Source organism: Colobus angolensis, unplaced genomic scaffold, assembly GCF_000951035.1.
Source record: "Colobus angolensis palliatus isolate OR3802 unplaced genomic scaffold, Cang.pa_1.0 Scaffold21, whole genome shotgun sequence".
NCBI classification, from domain to species: domain Eukaryota; kingdom Metazoa; phylum Chordata; class Mammalia; order Primates; family Cercopithecidae; genus Colobus; species Colobus angolensis.
The window spans coordinates 3,776,794-3,800,098 of record NW_012115266.1 but is presented as its reverse complement, the minus strand read 5'-3'; the positions used below and the strand labels follow the sequence as shown (position 1 = coordinate 3,800,098).

At 57.5% G+C, this 23,305-nt stretch overlaps 2 protein-coding genes across 2 annotated transcripts; one reads left to right on the top strand and one right to left on the bottom strand.

The window, feature by feature from the left end:
• Positions 1 to 6: 6 nt before the first annotated feature.
• On the top strand, positions 7 to 4,239 carry TMEM151A (transmembrane protein 151A). The gene is made up of 2 exons (XM_011942442.1): positions 7 to 115; positions 2,328 to 4,239. Exons 1-2 carry the CDS (start codon positions 41 to 43, stop codon positions 3,657 to 3,659), a joined length of 1,407 nt encoding a protein of 468 aa, XP_011797832.1. The 5' UTR covers positions 7 to 40; the 3' UTR covers positions 3,660 to 4,239.
• Positions 4,240 to 13,422: 9,183 nt separating this feature from the next.
• CD248 (CD248 molecule, endosialin) lies at positions 13,423 to 16,439 on the bottom strand. The gene has a single exon (XM_011942440.1). The coding sequence runs from the start codon at positions 15,974 to 15,976 to the stop codon at positions 13,700 to 13,702; it is 2,277 nt and encodes a 758-aa protein (XP_011797830.1). The 5' UTR covers positions 15,977 to 16,439; the 3' UTR covers positions 13,423 to 13,699.
• Between the last annotated feature and the right edge of the window lie 6,866 nt (positions 16,440 to 23,305).

The window sequence follows — 23,305 nt, the reverse complement described above, 5'->3', positions numbered from 1 at the left end:
CCGGTGCCCGGGCTGGGGCCGCCCAAGCAGCCAGGACACCATGCCCGAGGACGGCGCTGGCGACGGCGGGGAGGTGCCCGCGCTCATCCCTGACGGCGAGCCGCTGCGGGAAGAGGTACCGGCGCTGGGGGGCCGGAGCCGGGCCTGGGGCGGCGTGAAAGGGACGAGTGCAGAAGGCGACCCCAAGAGAGGGGCTGAGGAGGGAAGTCCCAGAGCCCCTACGGCCAATGACGTCATTGGGGTCACCTGCCTCCCTGCCAGGGGTCCAGGGGCCCGCGTTGGGGGTAGGGGTGGGGCGGTTGGACAGCAATACGGGGGGCGACTTCCGCCCCCGGTGCCCCCTCATCCAGCCTCGCCCGTCCTGTGACGTCAGCGCCTGGCCCCTACGCGTCCCAGTGCCGCAGCCCAGCGGGGGATGCTGCTTCCACCGCCAGGGCCGCGGGGTCAGGTCCCCAGCCCAGCCTGGCAGCTCACGAGGTGTCCGGGCAGTGCCTGCAATGCAGCAGCAGTCGCAGAGCCTAGAGGGGAGGAGGGGAAGAGGAAGGGAGGCGCCTGGGTACCCCTTCTCCTTGTCCCCGAGGTGAGGATTGAGGGTCCATTCTGCTGACTGGGACCCCGGACGGCCCCTCCTCAGCCCTAGCCAGTAAGGTCTGCAGGACCTGGGGCCCCGAGTGATGTGTAGGGTGATAGGGTGGTGAGTGGGGCTGTGTGTGCATTTGGGTGAATGTAGCCTGCTTATGTGTGTATGTTGTGTGGGTGTGTGAATTGGGGGTGTGTGTACCCTGTAGTCAGGTGAGGGGTGAGTGGGTGCCTGGCTCAGGCTGTCCCTCAGTGGTCTAGGTGTGTGCATGTGAGCGAGTCCTGTTGTGGGTGGGTCTCTCCCTGTGGGGTCTGAGGAGCCTAGGTGTCAAGTTGCAGTGGGGGTGGGGAGATGTGCACTGTGATCAGGTGAAGGTCTGGTATGTCTCTGGGCTTCACTGCATGTGGAACGTGTATGTGCATGTGTGTGTCCTGTGGTGGATGGGTGTGTGCTATGTGTGTGTACCATGCTATGGTTGTGGGAGTCTGTGCTCTGGGGACAGGTGAGGGTCTGGAGTTTCCTGGTGACAGGCAGTGTGGCCCTCCATGGTGGGTGGGTCTGTGAGGAGCATGTGTTGGAGGGTTGTGGACAAGTGTGTGTGTACCTGACAGGCCTTGCAGGTCAGGTGGCGCTGCGCTCCCGTGCTGTGTGATGGGGCCAGGCTGTATCTGGGCTGGGCTGGGGGATGGTTCCTCTCCTCTTGGGCCTCTAGAGGCCTGGTAGGTCTGGGGTAGGAGAGGTGACCCCTTAACCCCTCTTTTGTTGTTTCCACTTTTTCCGCCCCTTTTTACCCTTCCACTCTCCCCACTGTATACCTACCTGCTTCTCTCTCCATGGGCACCTGGGGGTGAGGTAGCTAGGCTGGCAGCCCTGCCAGGGAGGGTGTGGCAAGCCCTCTGAGCCAAGGAGTGGCCCCTGCTGCCCAGCAGCTGTGTGCCGCCCCCTCGCTCAGCACAGATGAGTGGAGGATGGCCCTCCATCTGCTCCCCACCCCAAGACTTGCACCTCCCCCGTTCTAGATGCTCCTATTGACTCAAAAGCCTCTGCTGAGTCTTCTGAGTCCCTATGGAACAAGGGAGCAGAGGGAGTCTCAGGGTAATGGCGATCATATTTATTCCCATGGCCAGACACCGTGCTCAGATCTTCACACGTATGATCTTGTTGAATCCTCACAACAGACTCAGTTTACAGATGAGGAAATTGAGGTCCAGAGAGGATGAGGGACGTGCCCAAGTCATACAGTAAGTGCTGGAGCCAGCACTGGCTCCTGGGCAGTGAAACTCCAAAGCCCATGCTGTTTATACCTCGGACCCCTTCCACTCTGGCTTCCCAGACCAACAGGACCAAGGAATCAAGGCCCGGAGAGGGCAGAGATATAGCCAAGTCCACACAGCGAATCAGGGCAGAGCAAGGGCTAGAACTCAGTTTTCTCAATAGCCAGTGCAAGGATCCATCCCTTCTGGCAGAGGCGGGCCTGCTGTGTCCTGTGTACAGTTGGCCCAGTGCTAGCAGGGCACAGTGGAGGATGGATTTGGGGTAGGGAGTCCTGGGTTTGAATCTGCAGCGCCACTGTGAGTGAGCTGGAAATGTGAAGCCTGGAGCAAGCTGCTCATCCCTCTGAGCCTCAGTTTCCTCCTCTGTAAAATGGGGCTCACGGTATCGCCTCCCTCAGCTGGGTTAAGCAAAGTGGCAGGCCCCACTGATGGCCCCACCTGACACAGATTTCCCTTTCTCTGCCCACCTGCAGCAGCGGCCCCTGAAACAGTCCCTGGGAAGCTCCCTGTGCCGCGAATCGCACTGGAAGTGCCTGCTCCTCACGCTGCTCATCCACGCCTGCGGGGCCGTGGTGGCCTGGTGTCGCCTGGCCACAGTGCCGCGGCTGGTCCTGGGGCCCGAGGCTGCCTTGGCCCGGGGAGCCGGTGGCCCGCCACCCACCTACCCGGCCAGCCCCTGCTCCGATGGCTACCTGTACATCCCGCTGGCCTTCGTCTCCCTGCTCTACCTCCTCTACCTGGCCGAGTGCTGGCACTGTCACGTGCGGTCCTGCCAGGCGCCACGCACCGACGCCCACACCGTGCTGGCGCTGATCCGCCGCCTGCAGCAGGCGCCGCCGTGCGTCTGGTGGAAGGCCACCAGCTACCACTACGTGCGGCGCACCCGCCAGATCACACGCTACCGCAACGGCGACGCCTACACCACCACGCAGGTGTACCATGAGCGCGCCGACAGCCGCACGGCCCGCGGCGAGTTTGACTACTCGGCTCACGGCGTCCGCGACGTCTCCAAGGAGCTGGTGGGGCTGGCGGAGCACGCGGCCACGCGGCTGCGCTTCACCAAGTGCTTCAGCTTCGGCAGCGCGGAGGCCGAGGCCTCGTACCTCACGCAGCGGGCGCGCTTCTTCAGCGCCAACGAGGGCCTGGACGACTACCTGGAGGCGCGCGAGGGCATGCACCTGAAGGATGTGGACTTCCGCGAGTCGCTCATGGTCTTCGCCGACCCCCGCAGCCCGCCCTGGTACGCTCGCGCCTGGGTCTTCTGGCTCGTGTCGGCGGCCACGCTGTCGTGGCCCCTGCGCGTCGTGGCCGCCTATGGAACGGCCCACGTGCACTACCAGGTGGAGAAGCTCTTCGGCGCCAGCTCGCCCCCGCCCGGGGCCGTGCCCAGCGGTCCCCCCCTGTCCCGCGTGGCCACAGTGGACTTCACTGAGCTCGAGTGGCACATCTGCTCCAACCGGCAGTTGGTGCCCAGCTACTCGGAGGCCGTGGTCATGGGCGCGGGCTCGGGCGCCTACCTCAGAGGCTGCCAGCGCTGCCGTCGCTCGGTCAGCAGCAACTCGCTGCCCCCCGCCCGGCCCAGCGGGCCCCGTCTGCCCTTCAGCCGCAGCCGCCTCTCACTGGGCGCTGGGGGCCGGGCCACGCCAGGGGTCTTCCGCAGCCTGAGCGGGGGGCCCCTGGGGCGCCGTGGAGAGGACACGGAACCCCTCGAGAGCCCGCCCTGCTATGAGGACGCCCTCTACTTCCCGGTGCTCATTGTCCACGGAGACAGCGGCTGCCAGGGGGATGGGCAGGGTGCGCTCTGAGACCCCTACAGCCCCCAGAGTAGCCCCCTCCCCACCATTCCACCATGGGCTTAGATGCCCGAGTGATTGTCGTCCAAAACAGGCGGGAAAACAGACCAGCCACACATAAGGGGCAGGGGTGAGGGTGGGGGTGGGGGTCCTCAAACAGACTAAAATGCAGTGACCCGTGGTCATTTTGGAGGAAACGGAGGCCACCTAAGTGGAGCCTAAGAATCGCCCCCAGCGTGGCTTCACCCCCCAAGATGGCCGATGATCTGGTCTGGAGGCCTCTCACAAAGGGCAGGAGAAGAAGCTTCCAGAAAGGCTGGGATGGAGGAGGAGTCCTGTGGCCAGCTGTTGCCTGCAGCAGAGGCTGCCTGTGGACACTTCCCTGCCGGGGCTGAGGCCATGCTGGGAGCTTCCCAGCGACGCAGAAGCACAAATTGGCGGGTTGGGGCCATGCCCAGCCAGATTGGCTTCCCTGGGGCTGAAGAACTGGCTGTGGTGGCACCATGGCCTTGGCCCTGCTACTCACCCAACATTCCCATCCTCCCCTGATAGGCCCCTCCGTGCCTGCCCTTTTGCCCGCTGCTCAGGGCCAGTCACTGATTGGACCTAGCAGTGCTGTTCCTCCACTGGGAGTTTGGTTCTTGGAGCACAGCCTTGCCCCATGCACCTGTACTGTTTCGCCTGGTGCCCACCGCACCCTCCTCCCACATTCAGCTACGCCTACAACCTGGGGTTCCTTCTCAGGGCCTCACCTGGTCCCCACATCCCCTGGCCTCTGCTCCTGCCTCCCAAAGTCCATGTCTGCCTCCATCAGTCACACACACCCAGGGACGCCCTCTCCTTGCCCTCCCGGACTTATCTACTCTTCACTTTCCTGATGATCCGTGGGGCCCAGACCTAGAGGGCATCCGAGGGGCCCGGCCTCGGCCGCAGCCTCTTGGATGATGTCCTTGCTCCACCATGCAGGCCCTTGCTTCTCCCATCAATGAGTCCTGGCCCAGGGGACACTGACCCTCCCCCAGGGAGGAGAAAGGGGTTCCTTCCCTTTCAACGAGGGCTTCTACACCCTCTCAAGGGTGGTGGGGAAGGGAGGAGGCTGAGAAGATGCAGATTAAATAAAGGTATGGAATGGAAGGCCTGTGCATTTCTGGGTCTTGGGTCTGAGGCCACCGCTGCAAGCATTATGGGCCTCCGTGGTTCAGGGCACGATGAGGGGTTCTGGGAAGGGACTCAGAGTTGGGCTTCAGTGTTCACAGGAACAAAGTAAGCGGAGGAGAAGAAACCTCCCCTGCCTAGCCTGGGGCCTCTGAGACTCAAGTGTGAGTCGTTCTGAGCACCTGGCTCCCCTGAATCTGGTATCTGGACCTGGGTCACTGCTGAGGCATTGTCAAGGTGATCCTTCTTCCAGCTCAGTGGGGGATTCCATTCTGTTGCTGGGCATGCTGAGGGCTAAGAGAGTGGTGGCTTGTCCCCAAAGTGGGGAGAAAGAGCTATGGTCTGTGACTGGAGTTCAGTGCCCCCCAGCAGCTACTGACATTACTGAGGGAACATTACTGACATTACTGAGCTACTGACAATCTGAGGGAAAGGGCACGAAGCAGATCGAAGGACACAAAGCTGGAAAGGGCAGCCCCAAACCAGGGCAGGCTGGCATGGAATCCAAAGGCAGAGAAAACATCAGGGAAAAGGAAGGTCCTGACTCCCTGATGGAGCTCTGAAAGACTCCTGGACGTGGCATTGTCCCATGTGCAGCAGTAAAGGGTGTTCACTGTGCAAGGGCAGTGGGCTAAGGGGCAAGCGTGCATGGAATCCAGCCTACAGGCCACTCCCCAAACTCTGGCATGGAGCTACATCCACTTGGAGAAAGGGGACCCTTTTCCCATTCACGCAAAGGTGGCATAACAGCTAGAGGTGACCCTGGAAGGGTGCGGAGAATGGGTGGATTTCCCTAAACAAAGACAGGGCAGGCCGTGTCTTAGACAGCGGATGCTGCCCAGACAAAGGCCTGGCTGACGGGCATGAGCTGAGGTGTGATGAGGAGATAGAAGCAAGAAACCATGGAAGGCTTTGCTATAGCTTCCGTGCCAAACCCTAGAATTTGTCCTTACACTGCAGCAAACTGGGCAATCTGGAACCGTGGAAGGGGGATGGGCAGGGACGTGATACAGTCAAGGCTGCATTTTAGGATATTTAGCAAAAGTCCAGCTACCTGCTGGCTCTGTGGGGAGGGTGGAGTGAAAGACCAGAGCTCTCCCTGTGCGTTAAGGGACAGCCTCTCTTCTTTGGGAGTGAAATCAATTCCTCATTCAGAAGCAAATTAGGTGGAAAACCCTATGATGCCCAAACATTCAAGAAGGCTACAGTGGGTGGCCGGGCACAGTGACTCATGCCTGTAATTCCAGCATTTTGGGAAGCTGGGGCAGGCAGATCATTTGAGGTCAGCAGTTCGAGACTAGCCTGGCCAACATGGTGAAACCCTCCCTGTCTCTACAAAAAATACAAAAATTAGCTGGGCATGGTGGCAGGCACCTGTGACAGCTACTCAGGAGGCTGAGGCAGGAGAATCGCTTGAACCCAAGAGGCAGAGGTTGCAGTGAGTTGAAATTGTGCCACTGCACTCCACCTGAGACTCTGTCTCAAAAAATAAATAAATAAATACATAAATACATAAATAAATAAATAAATAGGCTCCAGCAGGTAGGGAGGCCAGCATGCTGGTTCCAGCTCCTTGCCATGAGAAAGACCCTTTTTCCACCATTCTGCTCTAACACCATAGCCAACAACTGCCCACTGTCCACTATCCATTGTCCTCCCTTCCCCAATGACAGAACCCCAGTTTTGCTGCAGATGGCAATGTGCCCAGCTAAAAGGCAGTATTTCCAGCCTCCCTGGCATATATGGTATGACTGTGTGGCTCAATTATAGGGTATTAGATATAAACAGAAGGTGCTGGAAGGGATCTCCAAGAATGCCCCTTGAATAGAAGCAGTATTGGTGAAGGCCATTTTTGTCCTCTCTGCTTCAGCCTTCATTCAGCCTGGGATATGTATGTGATAGCTGGAATGCCAGCAGCTATCTTGGAGCAGGAAATGACCTTGAAAATTGTAGCCACGTGCTGAAGATAGCAGAGCAACAAGGTAAAAGATCCTGGGCTTTTGATGACACCATGCAAGTTTCCATGTCATCCCTTGGGTTGCCTACCTCCAGACTTCAATGAGAAAGAGAAATAAACTGTAAGTCTGCTTAAGCCCACTGTTTTTTCTTGTCTGTTACCAGCAGCTTTTACTAATTATCTACTGCCACATAACAAATTATCCTAACCCTAGTGGCTTAAAAGAGCAATAATTATTATGCTCTCTCCTGGCTTCTGTGGGTCAAGAACTCAGATAGGACACAATGGGAATGGCTTCTCTGCTCCATGACATCCAGGGCCTCTGCTGGAAGACTCAAACACTGGGGCTGGAATCATCTGAATGCTCATTCACTCACATGTCTGGCAGCTGATGCTGGGTGAGGGCTAAGGGCTAAGAGCCTAACTAGGGCTGTTGGTGGGAACATCCACACAGGGCATCTCCACGTGGCTTGACCTTCCTCATAACACGGTGGCTTGGTTCCAAGAACAAGTGTACTGAGAGGGTGAAAGCTGTATTTCCCTTTATGATCTAGTCTCCCAAGTCACATGACATCACTTCTGCCCCTTTCCATCGGTCAAGGCTATTATGAAGGTCCACCCAGTTTCAAGGGGAGGGAATATAGGATCTCATCTCTCTGTGGAGGCTTGTCAATGTCACATTGTTAGAATAGCATGTGGGATGGGAGATATATTAGTGGCTATCTTCAAAAATGCAATCGACCGCTGAGCGAAATGCCATTTGCCATTCCTAACTGATTGATACCCGTAAAGTGATCTGCAAAATGAACACCAAGCTCTTTATAGTGCTGTTTTAAGGGAGGAAGGTGGTGGCATGTCAGATATGGGCCTTCCCAGGGCAGAGTGAGCTGCTCAGATCATTTATGGAGGCCTTCGGGCCTACGGTAGATTAAATATGGCCACAAATTGTTTACCACTCCTCTCTTCAAGAGGTGGAATCAGGCTGGGCGCAGTGGCTCACACCTGTAATTCCAGCACTTTGGGAGGCCGAGGCAGGTGGACCACTTGAGATCAGGAGTTCAAGACCAGCCTGGCCAGCATGGTGAAATGCTCTCTTTACTAAAAATACAAAAATTAGCCGGGCAAGGTAGTGTGCACCTGTAGTTCCAGCTACCCAGGAAGCTGAGACAGGCGAATCACTTGAACCCAGGAGGCAGAGGTTGCAGTGAGCTGAGATTACACCACTGCACTCCAGGCTGGGCAACAGAGCAAGGCTCTGTTTCACAGAAAAAAAAAAAAAAAAAGGAAAAGAAAAGGAAAAACAGAGGTGGAATCTGTTTCCCCTTTAAATCTGGGCTGGACTTGTGATTTGTTGTGACCGATGGAATGTGAGGGAAGAGATGTTGGCCCACTTCTGAGGCTAGGCCTCAAAGACTCTTGTAGCTTTCACCTTTGCCCTCTTGCAATCCTGAGACCACCATCTATAAAGATGCCCAGCCAAGCCTCCTGACAGATTTGAGGCTGCGTGGAGAACTGAGGACCCCAGCCAAGAGTCAGCATCAGCTCCAGATATGGGATGACTGAGGCTGTCTTAGACACTGTAGGCCCAGTTGAGCCATAGATGACAGGAGCCTCAGGATTGACCCAAGATGAGACCAGCAGATGAACTACCAAGCTGATCCCAGCCCAGACTGCTGTCCTATAGAATGAGGGGAAATAAATCTTTGTTTAATTCACTACATTTTGGGGTGATTTGTTACATGCAATAGATCACTGTCACAAGGCTGTAAACCCAGCTGCACTTCACGAGGGAGGGCACTGGGCCTGCACAGCCAGGAAGAGGAGGGACCCAGAAACCCCAGTATTTGATGGACAGCTCTCAGCTCACGATCTCCTGATGGGAGACGGGGTGGTCACGTGTTCAGACTCTCTTGGAGTCAACACCAAGCCAGGGTGTTCTGTTCTAAACTGTTCTCAAGAGGAGAATTCATGCCTGAGGAGTGGTGCAAAGTCTGGCTCCCAAACCCCAGCTGCCTCTGCCTCTGCTCTCTCCTGACATGGGCTATGCACAGCATGGCAGGAACAGAACCTGTAATTTCTACCCCTACCCCCACCTGCTCCTCTCTGTCTTCCATCTCAGGAAACAGAGCTACCATTCAGTCACATTCAGTCAGTTGCCTAAGCCAGGCACCTGCACGGCAAGCCTGTTCTTTTTTTGAGACGGAGTCTCGCTCTGTCGCCCAGGCTGGAGTGCAGTGACCAATCTCGGCTCACTGCAAGCTCCACCTCCTGGGTTCACGTTCACACCATTCTCCTGCTTCAGCTTCCCGAATAGCCACGCTTGGCTAATTTTTTGTATTTTTAGTAGAGACAGGTTTTCACCGTGATAGCCAGGATGGTCTTGATCTCCTGACCTTGTGATCTCCCCGCCTCAGCCTCCCAAACTGCTGGGATTATAGGCATGAGCCACCACGCCTGGCCGCCTCTTCTTTTTTTTTTTTTTTTTGAGACAGAGTCTCACTGTCGCCCAGGCTGGAGTGCAGTGGTGCAGTCTCAGCTCACTGCAACCTCCGCCTCCCGGGTTCAAGCTATTCTCCTGCCTCAGCCTCCCGAGTGGCCGAGATTACAGGTGCCTGCCACCACACCTGGCTAATTTTTGTATTTTCAGTAGAGACGAGGTTTCACCATGTTGGTCAGGCTGGCCTCGAACTCCTGACCTCAAGTGATCCACATGCCTCAGCCTCCCGAAGTGCTGGGATTACAGATGTGAGCCACCGCATCTGGCCAGGTGTGGGCATTTTCTGATTAGAGACTTGGCTATTACATATGGACTGGCTTTGTTGTAGGAGGTAAAGATCACAGGATCTGCCTGGGTTCAAATCTCCACTTACTAGTTGGTCAACTAGGGCAGATGGCTTAATGCACTTAGGCACGTGCCTTCAGCTTCCTACTCTGTAAATTGTGGTAAGAATGGCACTTACTTCATGTTGGTTGCTATGAATCTTACATGGATTAAGCCAAGTAAAGCCCTTAGAAAAGGACCGGGCATGTAAGAAGTGCTTTCAGGCCAGGCATGGAGGCCAAGGCAGGTGGATCACCTGAGGCAAAGAGTTCGAAAGCAGCTTGACCAACATTGTGAAACCCTTTCTCTATTAAAAATAGAAAAATTAGCCAGGCATGGTTGTGGATGCCTGTAATCCCAGCAACTTGGGAGGCTGAGGCAGGAGAATCACTTGAACTCGGCAGGCGGAGGTTGCAGTGAGCCGAGATCGTGCTATCGCACTCCAGCCCGGGCAACAAGAGAGAAACTCCGTCTCAAAACAAAAAACAAAAAACAAAAAAACCAGAAGTGCTTCAAGCATTCACTATTATTATAGTCATTATTAGCACTAAATCCTACTTCCATTGGTAGTGGCCAGGGTACGAGCATTGGAACGTCTGGAAAGAATCCCTCTTCCCAGGCCTGATTTGCCCGGCGGTGGGCAAGGGCAAGTTTGGCAGCGAAGACAGGAAGCAAAGGGCCCAGCTGGAGCTCAGTGGTGTCAGCTCCCTTCCTCCTCAAGGGTTGCTCCCTGTCTGTCGCCCTAATGTTTGAAAAATATTTTACTGGGTTCCTAGCCCGGAACTTCAGCGTCTCCTGCCCTCCAGGCCGGTATTTTCAGATGTAGAGATGAGAGCTGAGATAGCGTCTCCCTTGAGACACTGTCTCTAAAAACTACGATCTTCAGCTCCTAATTGAGGGCTTCCCCGCCCAAACCCACCCCTTCGCAACACACCCTCCAAAGAAGGTGTCTAGCCTTCGGAGCACTAGGTGGCGGCAGGGGGAACCTGGCCCTAGGTTGCCAGGTGAGAGGCGATGCTTTCGCCCCTGAGAACAGGATTTGTTGGGGAGGGACAGCGAGAGTTCGACCAGCCAGTCACTTTAGAGACTGTCAGGGCGCTCAGCTCTAGGGTGGTTCGAGGGCCAGTGCGAAGCTCCCTTAGGGACGAATTTCCATATACGACGAAGGGCATCTGCAAAAGGATGGGCTGTCCCGTGGGGGGAGTCGGCATATATTTAAGTAACACTAACATTTAATGAATTAAGCAGCTATTTATTGAGCGCTTTGAAAGAGGGGCCCTACCGAGGCCTCGCGGTGGCTGTAAGTCCGCGGGGCCGAGGCCAGGTGGCGCCAAAGGCCTTTCGACGTCATCTGCGCGGCTGTCGAGGCCCAGTCTCAGGGCTCTCCCAGAGAACCCGAAATCTGGACAAACGGAAACCGTAGGTGGAGGGAGAGGGCTCCAGGGCCAGGTTCAAGGGCATCCTGGTGAGAGATGCGGGGTTCGGAGGACTGGTGGATCTGGACATACCCCGAAGGTGGTAAGAGACCCAGGCGTGGAGTGGGCGGGGCTTGCGCCCAAGAGGGTGGAGCCTGAGTGTGGGCGGGACCTGCGATAAGAGGCTCGGTAGCGCTCTTCGCAGGGCGGTATTTGTGCGCTAGGCCGCAGCCAGGACGCTCTATGTGGGCGGGACTCGAGGCCCCCCTCAGGGGGCGTGGCTTGTAGCTTTCGTGGGCGGCCCCGGGGGCGTGGCTCCGTGTAGGTGAACCGCTGCCTCCGAGCGAGGTGTGACAGTCCTGCGAGGGCGCAGTTCTTCCACTTTTGTGAGCTTGAGGGGGGCGGGGCTTGTAGCTGGGGGCGGAGCCTGAGGAAGAGGTTGAGGGGAACTTCACACGTTCCCTGGAGGGCGGAGTTTACATCGTCCCCCGACAGAGTTAAGACCTCTAGGGGATTCCCTGCAGTGTCCAGGGCTCTGTGAGGCGAAGATTGCAGTTGTATTAGGCGGGGCCTGTAGCGCCGCGTGAAGAGAATGTGTAAACTCGGGGCGAAGTTCATACCTCCGAGAAGCGGAGACTAATAGTTCTGCCAATCTGCGCGCGCCGAACGGAGGAGGCGGGGCTTGTGGGTTGTGGGCGGGGTGCTGGGCGGGGCCGAGAGGGCACAGGGGCAGGCACGAGCGCTGCTGGAATCTTTGAGTTGGCAGGGGCGGGGCTTGTGGCTTTGTGGGCCGGGCCCCTGGAGAGTTCCCGGGGGCTCTCTTAGGTTCTGCAGCGGGTAGGCGTCGCTTGTAGCTCCAGGTCCTAGCTGATACCACCGGAGTATGCAGTTCTCGGCCGCGCCCGAATGAGGCGGAGCCTGCGAGTCAGTGGGCGGAGCCCGGGCTGGGCGCAGGCGGGGGTTCTGCCCTGGGAGGCCGTCTGTTTAGGCCCGCACGCAGCTCCGCATCTGGTGCTCATTACCAGATGACAAAGAGCCGGCTCTGGGCCCCCTTCCCCACTCCCATCCTCCGCCTCCGACTGCAGTGCATTTAACTCCTTCCTGCCCTCGGGGTACTCTGGATCCCTACCCGAGGTCATGCAGGGGACTCCAGACCTTCCAGTCTCGGCAGGCCTTGTCGCTCCCCACGCTTCCTCACCTCCTTCCCAGACCTAGCCGTCTGGTCCGCCTCGCAACCTTCATTCGCATCCAGCAAACCTGCCCGACGGCGTCTCCGAGGTTAAAACTGTGCAGGATCTAGCGGGGACGTCTGGTTTGAGTTAGGGGAACGTGAGAGCGGGGACTGGGGGCAGTGCGTAGCGTTCCCTCCGCCCCCTCCGCGACCCCCTGGTTCATCCCCAGCTCCGGCCCCTCCTTTCCCGGTTCCCTGGGGCCCAGCTCAGTCTTCCAGCACAGGTCCAGGCCCGAAGGGGGCGCTGGGCCACTCCGCCTCGCCTGCCCGGGTGGTCGTGGTGGCTCTGCCCCGTCCTAATTAGAGGCCCCTGAGAGGCTGTAACTGAAAAATTACAGAGGCGGTGGGAACTGGCGCCTCCCCTGCCCAGGTCTCACCCCTGCCCCCCAAGGCAGTGAGCCCGGAATGAGGGAGGTCACCCCCACCAGGCTGTGATCTTTGACCAGGCCCTTCTCCAGTTCCTGGGACACCTCAGTCCTGAGCAGCCGGAGCCCTCTCTCAAGCTCGGATCGGCTGAGCTCTGTCTGTCCCCCACCACCCCCAGCCAACAAGGACAAGAGCAAAGTGCGGCCCTGGCGAAAGAAGGCCTTGCTCCTGCGGCTGTCCAAGCAGTTAGCATGGGATCTCTCCCGGGTTCCTGGCCCTTCCCAACCCAGCCTCCTACCCGGAGCAAGTGGAAGAATGCCTCCAAGAGCACTCACAAACCAGGGGGTGGCAGTCCCCTTGAGTGACCCTGAGCCCCAGCCCCCAACTTCTGTGAAGCTTACAGGGATGGGAAGGGAAGTGTCTGAAGAAAGAAGCAACTCACCCACTAGCCCCCTCCTTCACTCCTCTGAATCACCAGCCCCAGAGCCTACTTTGACCCCTAAACCCCAGTTTGGCTCCAGTTCACCAGATGCCCTAATTCTACAACCCTCCCCTAGATTCAGCCCCACCTTCTTGGAGCTTTGGTAAAATGAGGAATAAATACGAAATTCTCCTCATGCCAAATCTCCCACTGCTGGGCTCAACTGTGTGACCCTGGGCAAGGTTCTGCCCTCTCTGGGCTCCTGCTTCCCTGAGAATCTCTGAGGCATACCCTGTCTTAAAGGGATCTTACCTTACCTCCTTGAGGACTCAGACAAACTGAAGGAAGATCACTTCCTTTTTTCTGAGTCCTCCCAGAACCTCCCTCAAGCACCAGTGGGGGTCAGAAGCCTTGGGTAAGGTTGACACCCCATTTATTGGAGAAGACCCCAGCACCCGCCCCCTGAGGTCTTAAGGGCTTTGGTGTATCCTTGGTCACGAGCGCTGAGCCAGGAAGCAGAGTTCCTGAGAGCCAAGTCTAGTGGTTGGGAGAGGACCCTGGCTGGGCCTGGGGAGCAGGAAGCCATCTGTCCAGCTGGGCAGCCCCCGTGGGTCCCTGGTGCAGCCCCGGCCATGTGTCCAGCGCACACCCCTTCCCCCTACTCCGTGAGGGGGGTCTGCACCCCATCACACGCTGGTTCTGCAGGTCTGCACCCCTGTGAGGCTGCCCCTGGGGGGCATGGGTTCCGTTGGACTCTTGCTCCCAGCATGGGTGACCCAGCGATAGCAGTCAGTGATGCGCTTGTTGGGTGCATGGGGGCCACAGCGGGTACAGTACACAATGCCCAGTGCAAGCAGGACCACCAAAAAGACACACGTTGGCACCAGGAGTGCCACCAGAAGCCACCGGTCATCCCTCTGGATGTGCTCGGCAAGACCAGCCTCCCCCAGGGCTGTTGGGGCTGCTGTGGGAGCTGCTGAGGGCAGCCACAGGGCCAACTTGGGACTGGGGCCATCTTCCCTTGGGATTTGGGGGACTTTGGAATGGGGATGTGTAGGGTTGATGGGTGAGGTCTGGTTAGTGGGGCTCTGAGAGGGCAGGAGGGTGGGGAGGGCTGGGGGCTGGGTGGCAGCAGGCACAAAGACTTGATGGGAAGGAGACACAGGAGACCTGGAGCTGGTGGTCAGAGAGGGCTGGGCAGTAGGGATAATGGGAAGCTGGGTAGCCTGGGTTCTGAGGACAGGGGCATCTGGGGCTTGAGGGGGTTGATGGGCACCGAGTGTGGTGACCAGAGGGGCACGGTTAGGTGGGATTGCAGGCAAATGAGTGGTGGTCTGGGTGCCAGCGACCTGGGTGTCTGGAAACATGGGGGACTGGTGGGCAGGGAACAGCTCAGGATATCTGGTTGAGATCATGGGGGGCTGGTGGGCAGGGGGCTGTGCTGGATGAGAGACAGAGAGAATACCAGGTTGGTAGGCAGAAGGCAGATCTGGATAGTTGGCTGCGATCACGGGGATCTGGTGGTCACGGGACAAAGCTGGGTGTGTGGCAGGGATCACAGGAGGCTGGTGGGCAGAAGGCAGTGTGGGGCGCGTGGCAGAGACCACCACAGGCCGGGTGACGGAGAGCACTGAAGAGTGGTAGGGGACCCTGGGGACACTGAGCGGGGGCGGCCAGGTGGGCTCCGGGTAGGGTATCTGTGGCTCTCTGTCCTCTGGGAAGCTCGGTCTATAGGCCAGGGCAAAGTCAGGCGGCTGCGTAGGCTCCATCCACGGGATCCCAGGCATCTCCGTCCAGCCACCGCCAAAGGCCTCCCAGGCCTCGTCTTCATCTTCCTCATCCTCCCCATCATCCAGCAACTCATCTCCGAGGTCCTGGGAAGCCCGGGCACCCATGGCCCCTGCAGGGCTGCAGCTGATGCCATCAGCCTCCAGCTCATGACCCTCGCTACAATAACACTCGAAGCCACCAACATAGTTGACACACATCTGCTGGCACACACCGGCAATCTGGCACTCATCTGTGTCCACACAGCGGTGCGGATCATCCTCCGCTGGTCGGAAACCCAGGCGACAGTGGCAGCTGTAGCCTTGTGGCCCACCGGGCTCACACTGCTGCTCGCATGGAGCCTGGGCACAGGGATCCTCGCAACTGCGCCCGTCTGCTGCCAGCCGGAAGCCCTCAGTGCAGCGGCAGGACACGTGACCATCCACCTCCTCCACACATTCGTGTTCGCAGCCCCCGTTGTCAGGGCTGCAGCCAGTCCCCAGGCACAGGGGCCCAGCCCGTGACCAGCCCACACCTCCCTCAGGCTGCTTCACGCAGAGCAGAGAGGCTCCCCTGCCAGTCTGGCACTGCACAGCGGCCACGGAGCCAAAGGGCAGCCACTCAAACTCTGTGGAGACCAGGTGGAAGGGCGTGGTATAGATGGCTGGGCCGGCCTGGCCCGCCTCATCTTGCAGCGCTGGGCAGGCATCCTCGAAGTCAAACTGGCACAAGTAGCCGTCGACAGCCAGCGTGCATGAGCCCTCTAGCCAGCGGTGCTCGCCAGTCGCCTCCAGGGCCACACAGCGCTGGGCCGGGCAGGGGCCTCCAGTGGCTGGCTGGGCCCAGTTGGTGAAAGCCGTGTCCTGGTCCCCTGTGGTCCACGTGAAGCCGCGCAGTGGGCGCTGCAGCTGGCATTGCCGGGCCTGCCGCTGCAGCCCGATCCACAGCAGCCGGCTGGCCGGGCCTGCACCCACCAGGTTGTCCACACGCTGGGCCTCCTCGGGGGTCCGAGGAGTGGCCAGGTCGCCCCTCAGCTCGCGGCAGGCCCGCCAGGCCTCCAGAAAGGTGCGGCGCCGTGGGAAGAGAGCGTAGCAGCTGCTGGGGCCGCAGGCGGAGCGGGGCTCAGTAGCCCAGGGGTCCTGGCCCAGTGTGGGCCCTGCGGCCGCCCAGGCCAGCAACAGGCGCAGCAGCATCATGATGCCCCTGGACTGGTCCGGCCCCGGGCCCGCAGCAGCTCTTGACAGGGGGAGGGCCTGGGGCCTCCTGCGGGCGGGCCGGGGGCGGGCCTGGGGCCGGGCTCAGGCCTTGTAAGGAGTGGGCTGGGGCGGCTGCCAGCTCCCTGCTCCCTCTCCCCCAGGGGCCGCTGGAGCAGGAAGCAGTGGGGTGGGGGGCGCTAAGATTGGGGGCGGAGGAGGGGAGGGGGCGCAGTTGACAGCTGCCCCAGGCCCCATAGAGCTGAGAGTCAGGGGGTGGGAAAAGCCTGCCTGCCGAGCTCTGTGACCCTCAAGTTGAGACTCAGGGCTGTGGAGTGAGGACGCTTCCCAGAGACTCAGAGACCCAAATCTGGACACAGCAGCCCGGTCACACCCGTGAGCAGTCTCAGCCCAGCTGCTCGCCATGCACGGGAACACCCACATGCCCACTCCCTTCTTGCCCCACAGAGGCGCGCATGCGCCTCCCCCACCCCCAACCTCCTACAAGAGTGCACTCTTGCCAAGCTGTTTGTCCCTTCACCTAACCGTAGACCTATGCTGGCTTGCAGACGACTCCCTTCCCACACGTACACACATTCTGACATGCTGAGACCCTAGGTGCACATACAAAAATGGTGTGGCATTCTACATGACCTGACATATGAAGACCTCTGATTCGGGTGCAGGGCCTGAATGGAAACCAGCTTGGTCACCCAGGCACAGGCATCCTCAGCCTCTCATTTATTTACTGAGCCCCTGCCCCAGCCTCTCCCCCTACCCTCAAGCATTCTGGTTCCAGCTGGGCCAGCGTGTGGGGGTGTTGGGGGAGTGAGGGGGCCAGGGGCTGCCCTCCCCTCACCCCAGCTCAGCCTGGGGCCCTGGGAACCTGGGCTTAGATGGGGAGGAGGCAGCCCCTAAACAGGAAATGCCTCCCTGGGCTCCTGCGTCAGGAAGGCAGGGTGCGTGGTTTAGGGGCTGGGTGGGGGCTGGGCTGCACTCAGGATGTGCAAGGCTGTGAGGGGACCCATGCAGGGCCATGTATGGGCATGGGGCACACAGTGACATATATGCATGTATGTGACACAGACATCACGTGTGTGGAGCCCTCCCTGCCCCCGGGGCCTGCTGTGTGGGGCTGGCCAGGGTCGTCTTCCCGCCCTTTCTGGAGGCTTCTGGAGGCATGTGCACTGAGCCCATTACCCAGGATGACCTCTGGGGAGCTGGCTGGCGGATTAACCCGTGCACACCCGCCGCACTCTTAGCAAAAGTTAGAAACAGGGTGGGGAGGTGGGGGAGAGGTTCTACCCTTCAGTAAGCTGCCCCAATGCAGCTTCCCCCTCTGTCACAGATGGATCGACTTTGTGGCTGCAGGGGAGTCACTGGCCCTGTCTGGGTCCCCTTTTTTCTTAGTTGCAACATGGGGGCAATGAGTCCAGGATTTTTAGCTCAGCAGGGCTGTGATAATTGTGTCACAGCACTCAGTGTTTGCAAATGTGCTTTGTCAGCTGTGGAGCCTGAAGCAAATGTTACTCTGTCTTCTGAGCATATGTGGCGGGTGGAGACCAGGCTGCGTTTTTGCAAACCACCTTACAGAGCCTAGGCTGGCCCTGCAGACCCAGTCAGCCCCTCGAGAAACAGGGCTTAGGAATTGTTTCCCATATGCCTGAAAGTCCCTTCTTACAAGGTCTATGCCTGTGAAGCACACAGAATGACTCCCCTTCTCAGGAGACAAAAGTCAAGATGGAGGAGTTCATCCTTCTGTTGGCTCAGGCCCCAAACCTTGAGATCATGCTTGACTCCTCTCTCTCTCCCACAGCCCATCTCCAGTCTCTCAGTAAATCCTGTTGGCTTCACTTTCAAAAGAGACCCAGAATCTGACCACTCCTGGACACCTTCTTTGCTACCCACCCCCGACCCAGGTGGCTAGCAATGCCAATCTAGATTTCCCGAACAGCCTCTCCCCGGTCTCTCTTTTGCCGTCTCCATCCTGCCAGAGGGATCCTTTCAAAATCCAAGTCAGATTTGGTCACTTCTCCATTCAGAACCCTCTGAGCCCCCCATCTCGCTTAGAGGAAAGACCACAGTGCTTGCCATGGCCTCCAGGTCTATGTGATCTGCCTCCAAACTCTGGCCTCATTGCTGTTCCTTAAATGCGCCAGGCACTCTGCCTCACAGCCTTGGTCTTGGCTGTTCCTGCTGCCTGCAATGCTCTTCCTGCAATATAAAAATGCTCTGCTTCTTTACCTCCTCCAGGGCTCAGCTCAAGTGCCAGAGTCCTTGACCACCTCACCCCATCCCACACCGCCCCCTGGGGCTGCTTAACCACTGGATCTTCCTGCATTTTCCCCCTCTGCACTTATCACTATCTGACATTAAATATGTTTACTTGTGAAATTAGTTGGGCGTGCTGGTGCACCTGTAATTCCAGCTACTTGGGAGGCTGAGGCAGGAGAATCATTTGAACCTGGGAGGTAGAGGTTGCAGTGAGCCAAGATTGCGCCACTGCACACTCCAGTCTGGGCAGCAGAGTAAGACTCTGGAAAAGAAAAGAGGAAAGGAGAGGAGAAAGAGAGAGAGAGGGAGGGAGGGTGATAAAAAGAAAAGAAAGAGAGAAAGAGGGAAGGAAGGAAGAAGAGAGAGAGAGAGAGAGAAAGAAAGAAAGAAAGAAAGAAAGAAAGAAAGAAAGAAAGAAAGAAAGAAAGAAAGAGAAAGAAAGAAAGAAAGAAAGAAAGAGAAAGAAAGAAAGAAAGAAAAGAAATGAAAGAAAAAGAAAGAAAGAAAAAAGAGAAAAGGAGAGGAGGGGAGGGGTGGGGAGGGGAGGGAAGGGAAGGGAAAGGAAGAGGGAGGGAGAGAGGGAGGGAGGGAAGAAGGAAGGAAGGAGATAGAGAAAGAAAGGAAGGAAGGAAGAAAAAGAAATATATTTGTGGATTTGCTTATCGCTTATGGCCCAAATCTCCCCTAGCCAGAGTTTCTCGACCTTGGTGTTACTGATATTCAGGCCTGGATAATTACTTGTTGTAGGGCCTGCGTGGTGCATTGCAAGGTGTTTAGCAGTGTTCCTGGCTCCTATCTAGATGCCGGTGGCATCCCTCCAGTTGGACCATCCAAAATGTCTCCAGACATTGCCAAATGTCATATTCCCTGGGAGCAACATCACCCCCAGGGGAGAGCTTCCGCTCTTGGAGACTGTGAGCTCCACGAGAGCAGGGTTGTTATTTGGTTCCCTACTCTATCCCCAAGCCTAGAAAACTCCTGACTCATTCACAATGCCTCGTGAATGAACTTCAGAGAAGTGATGAACCTGGCTCAGGGAGACGCAATGGGGAGCTGGGATTCTTCCTGCAGCCAAAGCCCACTTGTCCCCAGCACTCACTGGCCTTCCCCATGAAGTCAGACGACCTCTGGCAATCAGCAGGCCTTTTTGCAGATGGGGAAACTGAGGTACAAGGAGTTTCAAAGAGCATCAGTGGCAGGAATGGGACTAGAAACAAGGTCTCCTAATTCTTATTCCAGTTCTCTTTTTGCTGTAGCACCCTCAGGCATCATTTGAGCAGAGTCTGAGAGTTCGGCCTCAAGTCAAAAACCAAAGACATAGTGGCTCACGCCTGTAATCCCAGCACTTTGGGAGGCCAAGGTAGGCTGATCACATGAGGCCAGGAGTTCGAGATCAGCCTGGCCAACATGGTGAAACCTTGTCTCTATTAAAAATACAAAAATTAGCCCAGTGTGTTGGTGGGTACCTGTGGTCCCAGCTACTCAGAAGGCTGAGGCACAAGAATCGCTTGAACCCGGGAGGCGGAGGCTGCAGTGAGCTAAGATCACACCAGTGCACTCCAGCCTGGGTGACAGACTGTCTCAAAAAAGCAAAAACAAGATGGGAGGAAAGTATACCAGGAAGAAGGCACAGCCTGGGCAAGACAACTGAGGTGGCAGAGCTCAAGATGGGTTTGGAGAATACAAAGGACTCCACTAGGCTGAAGTGAGGGACATCGTTAGGGACAGTAAGGAGTAGAGAAAAGGAGTAGGGGCCTATCTTGAAAGGTGTTGAAGTTGTCCCTAAAAGTCTGGGACTCCCTCCTGGAGGCCATGGGGAAGAGAGGCATGATGAGAGATCTCTGTGGCTTGTGTGTGGTGGGTGGAGGGGGCTTGGAGGCTGAGACCAGTTAGGAGGCTGTTGCAATCGTCTGGGAAAGGGGAAAAGGGGAGGGAGCTGGCTAGAGAGCCCGGCGGCAGGGCGGGCCGAGCTGGGGGAGGCAGCCTCCAGAGGCTCCTTAGGGGCAGCCCTGAGCCTGGTCCAAGGGTGTGGTGAGCCCAGTCATGATTCGGGCAATGGCCAGTACTGGGGTGTCTAAGGGGACGGACGGCTGCAGGCTGTCTGACAAGTGGGTGGATGGGATCAGAGGTCAGGAGCCCAGCCTCTGTGGGGGTGAGGGGTTGGGGGGCAAGCAGGCAAAGCAGGAGAAGAAAGGTCAAAGATCAAATTCCAGATGTCTTGGCTGGGCCTACTTGCAAGTGGAAGGAAGCCTGAGCCAGCATGAGGAATGGGGAAGGCAGGAGGGGGCACCTCTGGCCTCTGTGAGGCTAAGTGTCTGGTGGATTGGGAATGAGACTTGGAGAGGCATCTGGTTGCCCACTTTGGGAGGGTGTCCAGCACTCAACAGCCTCCCCAAGGTTGTGTGAGGTAAGGTTGAGGCTGCCCAAGAACTGTTTTATCTAGTGAGGCTGGGGGATGTAGTGGGCATAGCATCAGGGATCTGGGTTTAAGGGGTTGGAGAGGGGTTGGTTGGGGTCTTATTCTTCCTGCTAGTCTTTGAGCCTAGCAGAGAGAAGATGCTAACTGATACAGTAAATGCTTGGAGGATGGGTGGGTGGATAGATGGATAGATGGATACATGGATGGATAGAGGCATGCATGAGTGGATGGATGGATGGACGGATGGATGCATGCATGCATGGATAATGAATGAGTGGGTGGCTGGCTGGGTGGATGCATGGATGTTGATGAATGGGTGGGTGTAGGTATGCAGGCATGAATGATGCATGGGTGTGTGGGTGGATGGATACACGAGTAGATGGGTAGATAGATGAATGCGTGTATGCACAGATGCATGAGTGGGTAGAAGGATGCTTGGGCGGAAGTCCCATGTTCTAGGACACCCCCAATGGATGGATGCGTGGGTGGATGGATGGATGAATGGATGGATGGATGGATGGCTAGATGTATGGATGCATAGGGGTGTGTGTGGCTGGACAGATGCATGGGTGGGTGGGTGGATGAATGCATGGGTGGGTGGATGGGTGGTCACATGCATGCATGGATGATGCATTGGTGTGTGGTGGGTAGATGCATGAGTAGATGGGCAAATGGATGGATGCATGGGTGGGTAGGTGGATGTATGCATGCATGGATGGATGCATGGGTGGGTGGATGCATGGGTGGATAGATGGATGGATGCATGGGTGGGTGAGTGAATAGATGGATGGATGCATGGGTGGGTGGGAGGATGGTTACATGGAGAATAGGTGGATGGGTGGTTGGGTGGACAGGAGGTTAAGTGGAAGGATGTACAAATGAGTAAGTGGATGGATGGATAGATGGGTAGGTGGGCAGGCGTGTGGATGAGAAGATTTTGAGATGCATGTTTGGATACAGGGCTGCAGGCAGAAGTGGGAGGTCCTGAGTCGTAACTAGCAGCCACCATGATGAATTACATGCTCAGAACAGAACTCTGTGGCTCTGCAGAAGTGCAGCCCGGGAAGACAGGACAACTTAGGCTACCACTGGCAGGGATCAAGTGTGATGCTTCCCCTAGTACCACACAGCGTGTTTTCTGCTGGGTTCTGAGGCCAACATGTCTCCCTGGTTGAGGGTAGGGACAATGTACCTTCCAAACTCAGGAGGCCAGGCTCAGCTCACATTGGGGGTCAGGAAGCTGGGGGTCCCTGCTCTGATCATGGCCCATATGAGGGGAACTCATCTGAAGAAGAGCATGAACACAGAAGCCCATGGCCTGAAAAGGGGCCTTGTCTTGCAGCTACTAGGACAGGCAAGAAGCAGATGGTAGATTTGGATGCCATGTGTGGGCCTGTGGGGGTGAGGGTGAGGGCGGCCTGAAGAGGGGCTGGCCCACAGAGGACCCAGTGGAACAGCCAGGGTGGGGTATCAAGTATAATTAGGGGACGCCCCCCAGGCAGGCGTCCTGGACGGCCTTGGCACGCCAGGCCGCTGAGCCAGCACATTGCTTTGTGTACAAATCACCTCCTTTTCTCCTTTTCTTCTGTTCCCATCCCCCACCTCCCTCCACGCCTAAATTCTTCCCAAACCACCCCAGCCTTCAGGCTGTCAGGAGGAAGGGTTGATGTGTGGCGGGTGGGAGGCCCCTGGTCTTGGATGGGCGCTGGGGGGTCCCTCCCACCCAAGACCAGGCACCTACCCCAGGCAGGAGTTTGGGAGGGAAGGGAGCGATTGCTGCCTCCTCCCCCTCCCCAACCTGTGTGCTTCCGGATGGGAGATCCCTGCAGGAAGGGGAGGCAGTGGTGCTGGGACTCCCAGGTGGGAGAAATAGGCTTGGGGAAGGGGGACCCAGGAAAAGTGTGGTCCAGACCAGGTGAGGGTAAAGGATACTGCCAACTGAAGGGGGCTAAGGGTTGGGGGGTGTATTTACCATGGTGAGAGGCCGCGTTCGTGTTCCTGGGTGCTGCATGTATGCATGTGTGTGCGTGTGCGTGCATGTGCTTGCAAACGCCTGGGACTGCTGTGAATGCGCAGCTGGGTGATGTGCAGGTGTCCCCGCAAGTCCACACCTGTGCCCACAGCTGTGAGGGAGCAGCATATGGCTGCCCCCAGATTGTCCAACCTGGGCCCAACTGGGACCCCAGTTCCCTCTTCTGCCAGAAGCCTGACCTGAACATCTGGCCACATCTGCCCACAAGAAAGGGAGTCCCAGAGCACGTGTCAGAGCTAGAAGGGCCCAGGCCTCCCGCCCCAGTGTAGGAACAGTCCTTCTCAGGGTCACAGTTTCCTCACCTGTGCAAGGGGTGCCTGTGGAGTGGACACTGTGGTCCCCATGGTGTCTGCCAGAGGCCTACCACTCAGGGCAACCAACTCGTCCGGGTTTGCTGAGCACTTTCTTGGTTTCAGCACTGAAAGTCCCATGTCCTAGGACACCCCCAGTGCCCCCGCCAATCCCAGGATATCGAGATGGCTGGTCCCACTTGCCAGTGATGCTTCTCTTTCTACTACATCCTTCCCCCTGCTACCCCTGTCCCTGCCTCCCCCCACCCCATCTCTGGAACCTTCTCTGAAGGTTCTTACTTTCCCTTTTTTTTTTT